This window comes from Misgurnus anguillicaudatus, chromosome 8 (genome assembly GCF_027580225.2).
Source record: "Misgurnus anguillicaudatus chromosome 8, ASM2758022v2, whole genome shotgun sequence".
NCBI classification, from domain to species: domain Eukaryota; kingdom Metazoa; phylum Chordata; class Actinopteri; order Cypriniformes; family Cobitidae; genus Misgurnus; species Misgurnus anguillicaudatus.
In genome coordinates, this window is record NC_073344.2 from 8,050,861 (window position 1) to 8,062,702 (window position 11,842).

Consider the following 11,842-nt stretch of genomic DNA (forward strand, 5'->3'; position numbering starts at 1 on the left):
AACTATTTTTCACATGCTTGTGGAGAATTGTTTATCAAAACTTAATTACTGGGTTGTTCTTTTCACATTTTCTAGGTTGATAGAAGCACTGGGGACCCAATTATAGCACTTATGGAACATGGAAAAAGTCATGATATGTCCCCTTTAAATGACCAAGCAATACATGTATTGTATGTTCCTCTGCAGGGCCCCCTCGAAGTGGCGCAAGTGTTTTTGTCTGAGATCCCCAGTGATCCTAAACTCTACAGGCATCATAATAAACTTCGACTTTGCTTCAAAGACTTCACAAAGAGGTTTGATTCTAAAATACAGCATCGATGGCAATAACCGAGTTCTTTGTGTCTCGATTACACTATATAATCTGTTGTCTTATTAGAATATTGCAATGTAAATGTGACCCTGCCTTTAAAATCCATGCTATGTCTCAATCTAATTATTGGGTGTTTATAGGATTAGGAGGCATCAAAGTTTGATTTCCATTTAATATTGACAGAGTAAGGTCCTGTAAAAGATTCAAATTAAAGATATCAAGGTCATGTCAGAGACACTGAGTACGAGTCCCACCTCCACCCTGTACTTTCTTGTCTTCTCTGTGTTCATCACTGTCTGTCAATGAAATGTAAAAAAAAATCAAGGTTATATTTTTACAGAATGTTTTTTGCATTATGTAGGATGATTTAAACAGTTAATCACAAAAATGACTTTAGCTGGGTTTTCACAGGCAGTGTCACAAATGTGTTGCCACTGGTAATGATATTTTTCTTATTGAACCCATCTCCAGATGTGAAGATGCCCTTCGCAAAAACAAGAGTCTGATTGGGCCGGACCAGAAAGAGTATCAGAGGGAGCTGGAGAGAAACTACCACAGACTGAAAGAAGCTCTGCAACCTCTTATTAACAGGAAGATACCACAGCTCTACAAACCTGTCTTACAGGTCAACTCCCACAGGTCAGAAAGAAGTATTGATGTCAGAAACTCAAAATTGTTTCAACTTAGCACAAGTGACAAGGTGTAAATGCGGCTCGATTAGAAAGCCTGATCATTAAAAACTGTGCAGAAAGTGATAAAAATAAATGGTTATTTCCTAAATATTCCCAATTGTAAAATCTTTTACATTTATGCCAGGCTGCAGATGTCGCTTTGTGCTAAATAAAACGCAGCTTACTGAATCATGTTTGACAAAGTACACAATAGGGCTTTTCACACTGTACTTAACCATGGGTTATCTTCATTCTAAACCCTGATTTTAAACCTAGGTTAAGGATCATTTCACATTTGTAATTTAAACGGTTTTGAAAACTCGGAAGCAGGGTTAAAGGAGAGGTTCATGATTTTTGAAAAAAAACTTTGGAGAAGAGAGTCGGGCCGAGTACCAAAACACACTTGTACCCAATCAGCAATAAGGGGCGTGTCTACCAAACGACATTGTTGCCTGGGTTATGTATGTGTGGGGTGGGTCTATCAAAAGAGGGTCCAGATTCTATTGGGGTAGGGGCGTGTTTGTTAGGTGATTTCAAATGTCAACATTGGCTTTCAGAGATCATGCACCCCGCCTTTAACCCTGGAAAACCCACATGGTCAAATTTGTTCAATAGAATAAATGGGTTTTTGGATTTTCCTGGGTTCTCCAGGGTTAATATGCAAATGAAAACGTTAACAGGAGGTTTAGGAATACAAAGTGTGAAACATCAGATTATGAACAGTGTGAAACATGAAACCGATAACCCATGATTCTATTTACCTGATGTTTAGAATAGCCGGGGTTAACTATTTCAAGTGTGAAAAGCCGTAATGGTAGTAGTAGGCCCTATATATCAAATGAAAGCTCTTGTTGAGCTATTTCAGCTGCCAGAAGGACACAAGTGAATTTTTCATCAATTTATGCCCGGTTTCACGGACAAGGCTTAGCTAAAGCCAGGACTAGGCCTTAGTTGTCAAGATGTTTAATAAACATGCCTTAGAAAAATGCGTTTTGAAGAGTTAAAAACATAGATAAGTCGCACTGGACTATACGTTGCGTTTATTTAGAAAATGATTTCACAAAAACTAACCTGAAGTACAGACATTTAATCTGGAAAGGTAAGTTATTCAACTGAACAATAGCACAGAACAGCAGGCTGAATATGTGTTCGTACATGTTAAAGTAACATAAACAGTTATTTACACAATAGCATACAGAACATACCTAGGAGGCTAAATAGGCTAAATTAACACGACAAGCCAAATCAAGTTAAAAAAGGTCCCGAAGTCATTCAACATAACTGAATCATTGAATCACATAAATACACGAGCAGCATAGAGCGGACTCTCACGGCTGTAGACGGTAATGGTTTCTCTTGCTGCTTATGAAATAATTTTGACGTATAAGTCGCACCTGACTAAGACTTATAGTCCGGAAAATATGGTACATGTAAGGGATTATGTAGGGGCAGCTGGTAGTTATCGGGAAATAAGCCCGACAGTGTGATCAAGACCCAACACGAAGCGGAGGGTCTTGTATCACATTGAAGGGGCTTATTTCGCGATAACTACAGCCTGCCTCTACATTATCCCGCTTATTACACGGCTACTTGCCACATAAGAAAAAAACTGGACATGAATATGAATTTGAAACATTTTATTGGCATATTTGTTTTAAATAAAAATTTTTATCCTTTTGCGAAACTTTGCACAGATGCATAAAATGATCGTAATACCTTATTAAGATCCTCTGCTTCATACTTGTCTGTCTCCATTTTTTTCTCTTATAGCCAGTCTTTGAGAAGTTTTAATCCCCATTCTGTATTTTTGTGTGTGTTGGCTTCGTAGCTGTCATGCTCTATTTTGTCAAGTTCAGTCTTAGTAAGCTCTCTGTGTCTTGTCGTTGTTCGTTTTTCTATCCACTGTTTAAATGTTTTGTTTTTTCCGTACATGTTAAAATTAATGTCAAAATTTTCCATTCTTAATTGTGGTTGTCCAGTGTTTGTCACAAGATGGCGCCAAACAGTAATCTTTATTGGCGCGGAGCGATTTTAATCGTACAAGTAGTACCGGCTATGCGTTATTACTTTGGAGCGGTTATTATTTGAAAAGAATGAACCTGCAAATGTCTCAACTGACCAATCAGAATCAAGCATTCCAGAGAGCCGTGTAATAAAAAGTCATATCAAACCATGGTAATTTTTTGGTCCTCTTGTAAAGCTGGTGAAATGTCACACCCCTCTTGTTCATAGCCCTTGTTTTGTAATAGTTCAGTTCAGACAGAATTATTAAACAAAACTGTTATTGTAACTCAAATACGTTTATGCTTTTATTCAATGCCACTTATGGTGCATTACAAGGTATACATTTATTAACAGCATTTGTGGTCCCTGGGTTCGAACCCAGGACCTTTAGTGTTTCTAACGCAATGCTCTAACACTGAGCTATACGGGGCAAAAATAATCCTGACTGAATCAAAATTGTCAAGAATATAATTTTTTATATTAGCATTAGATCAGTGCTGATACCCAGCCCCAGTTAGAGAAGAGTGAACACATTTATTTCTTCAGGCCACGTTTATTGTTTTTACATCTGCCGTAATGATTCAACAGTATGGTGCGGTTAGGTGTTTGATGAGTGTTTAACCTCCCGTTTTCCTTTTTAACAAGCAGCAAAAGGACAGCCTGACAAGGTACCCAAGTGGTAGCAAGGTGTTTTTGTTTTTTCTCCCATTTTTGTCCATCCTGACATTGTTTTTTTCTTTTTCTTTCAGAGACTCTTTTAGCAGAATGAGCCTTCGTAAGCTAGACCTGTGAAGACGAAGAAAACTAAAAATAAAATCAAATGCAATTTTATTTATTTGTATATATATCAGTCCTCACAATATCAGTGTTTCTGTCATAAAGTGTTAAAAAGTTTGGTACATCATTCCAATTTTGTATTCGTTTACAAAATGGCCTGTTACATGATCGTAAGACCTGCGGGTGAATTTAGCCTACAATGTGTCAAATCTGTATTCAATTTGCTGTGCACTTTTTTATTTAATTTTTTTATTTCATTCCAGTGCATTTTTAATAGTCATGGTACAACTTAAAGTTTATTTAATCTTAACGGAAAACGCAAAAAGGATACGATTTTTTTTTCAGCATTATGTAGTTTTCTGTACCTTTTGTTTAAATATTTTACTAAATAAATACTCTAATATTCATTCTGGTGTGCAGTGTTGGTGTTTAAAATAAAATGAAGCATTTTTACATGCTAGTGATTTAAAGGACAAGTTCAGTATTTTACACCCAAAGCCCTGTTTTCAGATTGTTTATGATGAACGGTTTTGACTGAAATTTGGACAAATGATGCTGGCCCGAGAATTTATAGGTTTAAAGGAACAATCCTTCCTAAAATGCATTAACTTTTGTTTACAAAGACGTGAAACTCACCGAGTGGTCAGGGATGTTCCCTGATATGCTCACACAAAAATCGCTGCAAAAGACGCCCTCCAACAGGTTTTATTGTAGTTTTGTCCAACTCCTTTTACTTGTATTAGATGTGCTGTGAGGTACGATATTACTCCGCACCGGGACTTTTTTGTATTCTTGCAATTGGCAAAAGCGGATTATCGCCACCAACTGGGCTGGAGTGTCTATTATTCAAGCTCTCAGCGGAAGAATGTTTGGGTGTGAGGCGTTTGGAAAAATAGGTCCACCAGTTTACAATGAATGCTAAAACAACCTGTTGGAAAGCATCTTTTGCAGCGATTTCCGTGCGAGCACATCAGTAAACACCCCCGACCACTCGGTGAGTTTCACGTCTTTGTAAACGAAAGTTTAATGCATTTTTAGGAAGGATTGTTCCAGTGCACCTATACACCCATTGTAACAACGATCACCCGAAAATTCTCGGGGCAGCCGCATACGTCGAAATTTCAGTCAAAACCTATTTCTATTTCATTACAAACACTCTGAAAACAGGGCTTCAAGTGCAAAACACCGAACTTGTCCTTCAATTGGTAAAAATAGACCAGGTATCCCTCCCCAAATATACAATAGAATGCCATATTATAGTAGCATTTTCCATGATTTATTGCTTTCAGATATCTAACTATATTGGCATAAAGCCAGGTCTGCTTACAACATGGGAACACTGCAAAAAAAGCTTCACCAACTGGAATGAGGTATAGTTTATACAAACTAGAAAAATAAGTTGCTTTATCCCTGCAGACATATAAAGACAATTAATATACTCTGACCAACATTCAAATTAAATTCATTGTGTTTGGAAAAAATAAAGTAATATTTCATTGCTGCAACAGCGGTGTCCAGAACGTGACAACCATGTATTAATTTGCTATAAATATCATCTTTCAAAAATGGGTCAATTTGGAATCAAAAGAATGGGTAATAATACATCTTGAAAAAAATACATATTTAAAATCATAAGTGCACAAAATAATTTTGTGCCATCCAGGTATCTGAAGGGAATGGTTGAAAGTACAGAAAACAAAACTTTGTCACTTGCACAGTAAGTGCCAGGGTGCATTTGCATGACGTTCAAGAAAAAGCAGAGTACAAAAATACTGAGAAAAAAATCATACATCTATAAACAATACCAATAACAAATGCAGCTTTTGCACTGACATGTTACACAAGCATATGAAGTAAGTATACTAACTTAATACGAGCAAAAATGCTTAATTGTCCATCTTTTAAACCACAGAACTGCGTGGATCAGTGTAATGCCACAATTTCTGTCCATATCCAGTGGCCAGTCGTTACTGAGAGATTCTTTTGTAGAAGAGCAGGTAGGGTGTAGACGTGGAGCAGGTCTCGGGGGAACAAGCTCGAAGAAAGTCCTCTTCTTGAAAGAGTCTCACTTCAGAGTCATCAAACAGCATCCACTTTCCCTCAAAGTCCAAAAGGTTCTGCAGAGCCGAGTCTAGATTTACCCGAGTCCCGTCGCCTGTAGCATCGCCTCCCTCCTCTTCGTTCTCAGTCTTCACTCCAACCTTTTGAGGCATAGAAGCACGACTGGCCAAGCTGGAAGTCTTCTCAGGATTGGCCTGTTTGCTGTTCCCTAGCTCATAACTGGTGATGCTCCTCTGTCCTCCAAGGAGTGCAACACCCTCTGAGCATCTTTTGCTTCCTGCCTTGCTGGACGCGTTTGTGATGCTTGACCGGTTAGCCCCTTTTTGCCCCCTGCCAGACAAGCAGAAAGACACCTCCCCATCATCATAGTCTGTCTCGGGAACCTCGTCTTTCTTCTGTTGTTTCACGTCCTCCTCTCTATCTTGTTCTCCATCCTGAGGCTGTGGCTTGAGATCGGTCCGATGGAGATCCATCATACGGATGTAAGTGGTGTAATGTCCGCTGCTGATGGTTACTCCGCTGTGCATGACCACGGCAAAGAGCTCGTAGTGATGGCTCTGGTCTGGAGAATCGGGCTGAGTGCACCACTCGTGCAGTGAGAGCCTAAGAGGGGTCTGCAGAGGTGTGTTCACCTTGGAAAGGCCAGCATAAGGGTCCATCCTGTCCAAGAGTTAAGGAGCAGAGAATTATTTAAAAGTCGGAATAAACTTAATAAAGGGACACTCCACTTAAAAAAAAAAATGCTTATTTTCCAGCTCCCCTGGAGTTAAACATTTGATTTTTAGCGTTTTGGAATCCATTCAGTCAATTTCCGGGTCTGGCGCTACCACTTTTAGCATAGCTTAGCATAATCCATTAAATCTAATTAGACCATTAGCATCGCGCTTAAAATTAACCAAAGAGTTTTGATATTTTTTCCTATTTCAAACTTGACTCTTTTGTAGTTGCATTGTGTACTAAGACCGACAAAAAAATTAAAAGTTGCGATTTCTAGGCAGATATGGCTAGGAACTATACTCTCATTCTGTCGTAATAATCAAGAACTTTGCTGCCGTAACATGGCTGCAGGAGGCTCAATAATATTATGCTGTGCCTGAAAATAATCCCCTGCTATTGAAAGATAATAAGGGGTCTATTTTTGGCTGCTGCGTAATATCATTGCGCCTTCTGCAGCCACGTTACAACAGCAAAATCCTTGATTATTACGCCAGAATGAGTATAGTTTCTAGCCATATCTGCCTAGAAAATCGCAACTTTTAATTTTTCGTTGGTCTTAGTACACAATGTAACTACAGAATAGTCAAGTTTTAAATAGGAAAAATATTGAAACTCTTTGGTTATTTTTTAGCACGATGCTAACGGTCTAATCAGATTCAATGGATTGTGCTAAGCTTACTAAAAGTGATACCGCCAGACTCGGAGATCAGCTGAATGGATAAAAATCAAATGTTTAACTCTAGGGGAGCTGGAAAATTAGCATATTTTCAAAAAAAGTGAGTGTCCCTTTAAACAAGTATTTGGTTGAATCTCAAAAGCCCGTCAAGAACATTTCACCCCAAAATCAAAAGAAAGTTTTGCATTTACATTTGACCTAGATATGTTTTCGTCAGATGGCGTGAAATTCAATATAGGATACCTACTCTAAACCATTGGCAGCAAAGCATTTCAGGTGGATTGTGACGACCTCTGGGGTTTTGTCAAACAGAAGACTTCTCTCAGCTTCTGTATAGTGATGACAGGTCTCACAGAAATATTTATCTTCACCCACAATTCGCTCCACAGATGCAAACTGAGATATGGCCCATTTGAGAGTTTTCAGCTCAGGCTTGGGATCTGGAGAAACTGAGGAAACACATCCACTTATAAACATCTCAGCAGCCGCAGACTGTAGTGTTTATCAAGTGCATTTAAATGACTGCATTTTTAATCCATCCGTGTCTGCATGGATTTCTATATTAAAATGTACTCACTTTCAGAGCTGGAGTCGGAGCAGCTGGTCTCATCCTCCTGTACAGGCACACTGATGTCTTGAAAGTCTTCCCTCCTCTCAGTATAACACTCACATTCCAGACACCGTGTCCGCAGCACCAGCTGACCCTGGAACATCCACTTCAGCACGTCCAGGCCTGATCGCTCTGATTACACAAAATTATACAAAATCTTTCATAATTTTACACCTATTTCTATTCTCTAAAGACGTGTTAAAATAACTTTTATATACCTTTTTAGTTAACCACATGACATTCATAAAATTCAGATTAATTATTACTCACAAGTAGTGAAAGAGTGATTTATCAGTATAAAATATGACACTTGAAACTGTGTGTCAGCTAAAAGACGTATTTAACATATTGTACAATTGAATTTAGTACTTGCCTTCTTTCTTCTCCAGACTCTTTTTAACTTCCTGGGCTGTGCTCCCATTTTCAGATGTGTCCTTTTCTTGTTTCACTTGGACACTACCATTCACTTTCTCTTTGGTCTCCTCTTTCCCTCCAGCATGTGAAGTAATTCGTCCCATGCTTCTGAACTTTGAAAAGATGCTTGGCTGCTTCCCAGATGGCTTTAGCCAGCCAAGCTTCCCTCTCCTTGTCCTCTTGCCCACCTCTTTGGGGGAACTGTCGACCTTCTCCTCCTCTGTGGTGCTCCCTCTCTCCTCTTGCTCATTTTCCCCTCGCTCATCTGCTTTATTATTCTGGTCAGTAGGAGAACTCTCTGTGGTTATGTCGCTGAAGGATTTTCGTTTCGAACGGGTCATAGGCGCGCTATCCACGTTTTTCTTGGACTTGCTCTGGGACTTTGGCTTTTTCTTGGCATTGCCTGCTTCGGTGTCACTCTTTCTTTTTCCGCTCAGTTGTCCATCAGCGCTCATGTCCTCCTCATTGGTGGATTCGCCTGTTTTGTTGCTCTCCGTTGCGTTTTTTTGGTCCATTTCTTTTTTGATTGTGTCACAGGCCTCCTGGATGTTTGCGAGGATGCACTGCAGTACCTCTTGGGCATCATGCTGAAGGTAGCCTTCATACATAGGATTTAGCTGCCTGCAGAGAGTAATGAAGCAGGGTTGATGACTTTATCCTAGACTACTTAAAGGATTAGTCCATTTTCTTGAAAAAATCCAGATAATTTACTCACCACCATTGTCATCCAAACTATTGATATCTTTCTTTGTTCAGTTGAGAAGAAATTATGTTATTTTTTGGAGGAAAACATTCCAGGATTTTTCTCATTTTAATGGACCCCAACACTTAACAGTTTTAATGCAGTTTAAAATTACAGTTTCAACGCAGCTTCAAAGGACTCTAAACGATCCCAAACGAGGCATAAGGGTCTAAATTGTCATTTTTGGCAAAAAAATAAATTAAAAAATATGCACTTTTAAACCACAACTTCTCTTCTTCCTCCGGCTGTGTGACGAACCAGCCCGACCTCATGTTATTGCATAATGACGTCGAAAGGTCGCGTGTTACATATATGAAACGCACATTTGCGGACCATTTTAAACCATAAACTGACACAAAGACATTAATTAGTATCATTCAACATACAACAACATCGGAACGGTCCTCTTTCTCCACACCTGTAAACACTGGGGCGTAGTTTCGAGACGTCATCCGTGACCTCTTGAAGTGATGACGTATTAGGTGAGGTCGCGCTGGTGCGTCACAGAACCGGAGGAAGATGAGAAGTTGTGGTTTAAAAGTGCATATTTTTTATTTTCTTGCCAAAAATGACAATAGTTTCGCTAGATAAGACCCTTATGCCTCGTTTGAGATCATTTAGAGTCCTTTCAAACTGCAATTTTTAACTGCATTAAAACTGCCAAGTGTTGGGGTCCACCAAAGTCCACCGAAATGAGAAAAATCCTGGAATGTAACAAAACAAAACATAATTTCTTCTCGACTGAACAAAGAAAGACATTAACAGTTTAGATGACATGGTGGTGAGTGAATTATCTAGATTTTTTTTTTAAGAAAATGGACTAATCCTTTAAATTGAGGCTTTTTGGGAAGTTAAACACTTTTTTCTTTTAAAGTTATTTATGGCAACTAAAACGTGTTTTCAAGAACCTTTTCTTAGGTGTCAACCTGTATTCAGATATCAAATAGCAAAAGTATTTTCAACAATCTTTTATTAGTTATGTCCTGCAGCATTGCATTACCTCAGGATGTTAAGCAGCCTGCGGGGTGGTGTTGCAAGTTCTCCATCACTGTATTTTTCTGGGTTAAGGAGAAAACTGGACTGCAGCTGTTCCACGGATGAGACGAGGCTGTGAAAACTGCCCAGCAACTCCATATGAGCAGGTATAGTGTCCTCACTACAGTTTTCCTGATGACACACAAAAAATAAAAGCTGTTTAATGCAAATATTCAAATTCAGGCTGAATCATATCACTGGCTTTCCATACTTTTATTCAATGGAGGAACGCTACACATTCAGCTTATGAACATAATACCAGTTTGCTTCAAGTAATCCAAATATTATTTCTCTTAAAATTAACATTAAGACAAACCTCAGTGGCTTTGGTACCATCGTCTGGCTGTTTGTCTTTCAGTTTAGCCAAATCACACAAGGACTTGATGGCCTCTTTAAAACCAGGGCAGTAATATAAGACCTGAAATGAAGGTGCAAATGCAACTCTTTAATTTATAAGATACAATGTAACATAACTATGCAATTATCAGGAGCAGAGTGTAATGAATAATACATGAAGGGTAGGTAAACTGATGACAAGCCAGGCAATACCTGAAGGATGCTGTTTAGATAGCATGTGTTTCCTAAATTATTAAGCCCGACGAAAGGGACGAGGCTCTCTTGCTTCTCACATGTTGAAGGGGATGAGGGACAAGGCATAGGCACAACCTGATCATGACTTAAAGGGAAAATATAAACACTTAAAAAAGATCGCACATTTTTTAACGTAACCTGCATTTAATAACACAATTAATGCGTGACATACTTCGTAGTCTCTTCTGGTTCAGCGGTGCTGTTTTCTTCTGCTGGGGTCTCTGAGAAGTCCAGGGCCCGTTTGGTGTCTTTCTTCTGGAAGAACTTGAGAGACAGTTTGCTTTTCTTTACTGGACTCCCCGCGACAGCCACCACTCCACTTTCACACTGCAGCCCGGGCATTTTATTCATTTACTGAATAAGATAAAATAGACCCTCTCAGAAAAACGAAACACTTGCACCGACATCAACTGAGTTAACGTTAAGTTACGAACCGCGCGGGATTCTCTCTCAGGTGCGCTTTAGAGAAACACGTTTTGCTATCCACCGTTCAGTCACATATATAACGTTATATAATCGACAGAAATTATGCATTTACATCATATTGTCTCTAATTTAAACTCGCTATTGAATTAACACTTGTTCATTTGTGTGGTTATACACATGCATATATACGCAGTATGGCTAACTGAGTAGCCGCCCAGCCCACACAACCTTGCACGCCGCCTGCTCTTTTCTAAAACTCTAATTCAGAGTTACATAACAAAAAAAATGAAATTACATTTGATGGGCTTACCTGTTAGGGTTTACTACGAAGGAATTACATTTTCGACAAAAAGTCTATCCAAAATACGCACTTTCGAATTAAAGGTAAACAATCTGACAAGCACGTCTACTGTAGAACTTGGCGCTTTTTCGACTGGTGAGGCTCCTCCGCTAATGCCTGAATAAAAATAGATGGTCGAATAAATTATTTGAAGTTAACGAAAAAATACTTACAACGGGTTTTTTTAAGATAATAAATGTGTGTTTTTGTTTTTATAATTATTGGGGTTTTCAAAATCTGGAATATAAATACAGTTTGTTATCAGGCACAATTTAAGATTGCCTATAGTTTTAGCCTGCATACAAAGCATCTCAACCTGATCTAAGATCAGTTAAGTTCAAGATCTTATGGTGTTTCGTCTGGGCTATGAGAATTGGTGGCTGGACCTGGATCGGTGTAAAACGAAGCGGTGTAGTTGCTACGTTATCTACGTGCAGATAATAAAGTAGCTTCAAAAGCAGACAAAAA

At 38.8% G+C, this 11,842-nt stretch overlaps 2 protein-coding genes across 23 annotated transcripts in view; one reads left to right on the forward strand and one right to left on the reverse strand.

The window, feature by feature from the left end:
- The window catches only part of dock7 (dedicator of cytokinesis 7), a 61,613-nt gene extending 57,444 nt beyond the window's left edge, over nucleotides 1–4,169 (forward strand). For 21 of the 22 annotated variants that reach the window (XM_073870236.1, XM_073870229.1, XM_073870231.1 and 18 more), the window contains 3 exons: nucleotides 187–293; nucleotides 782–949; nucleotides 3,735–4,169. In XM_073870236.1, coding sequence (XP_073726337.1) covers nucleotides 187–293; nucleotides 782–949; nucleotides 3,735–3,777 — 318 coding nt within the window. In that variant the 3' untranslated portion in view covers nucleotides 3,778–4,169. Of the gene's footprint in view, nucleotides 1–186; nucleotides 294–781; nucleotides 950–3,633; nucleotides 3,654–3,734 lie in introns of all 22 variants that reach the window. The other variant, XM_073870235.1, reaches the window with a different exon arrangement.
- An 847-nt stretch (nucleotides 4,170–5,016) lies between these two features.
- Nucleotides 5,017–11,502, reverse strand: usp1 (ubiquitin specific peptidase 1). Its single transcript, XM_055214408.2, has 9 exons — nucleotides 11,345–11,502; nucleotides 10,781–10,962; nucleotides 10,567–10,693; nucleotides 10,334–10,435; nucleotides 9,983–10,149; nucleotides 8,200–8,861; nucleotides 7,794–7,958; nucleotides 7,464–7,665; nucleotides 5,017–6,483 (listed from the first exon to the last, which is right to left on the reverse strand). Exons 2-9 carry the CDS (start codon nucleotides 10,957–10,959, stop codon nucleotides 5,730–5,732), a joined length of 2,358 nt encoding a protein of 785 aa, XP_055070383.2. The 5' UTR covers nucleotides 10,960–10,962; nucleotides 11,345–11,502; the 3' UTR covers nucleotides 5,017–5,729.
- Nucleotides 11,503–11,842: the final 340 nt, after the last annotated feature.

Coding starts and splice junctions, on each gene's coding strand:
- usp1 (XM_055214408.2), bottom strand. CDS start 10,959: ATGAATAAAATGCCCGGGCTGCAGTGTGAAAGTGGAGTGGTGGCTGTC. Junction 10,694..10,780: donor GAACCAGAAGAGACTACGAA/GTATGTCACGCA, acceptor TTTCCCTTTAAG/TCATGATCAGGTTGTGCCTA. Junction 10,436..10,566: donor ATCTAAACAGCATCCTTCAG/GTATTGCCTGGC, acceptor CCTTCATTTCAG/GTCTTATATTACTGCCCTGG.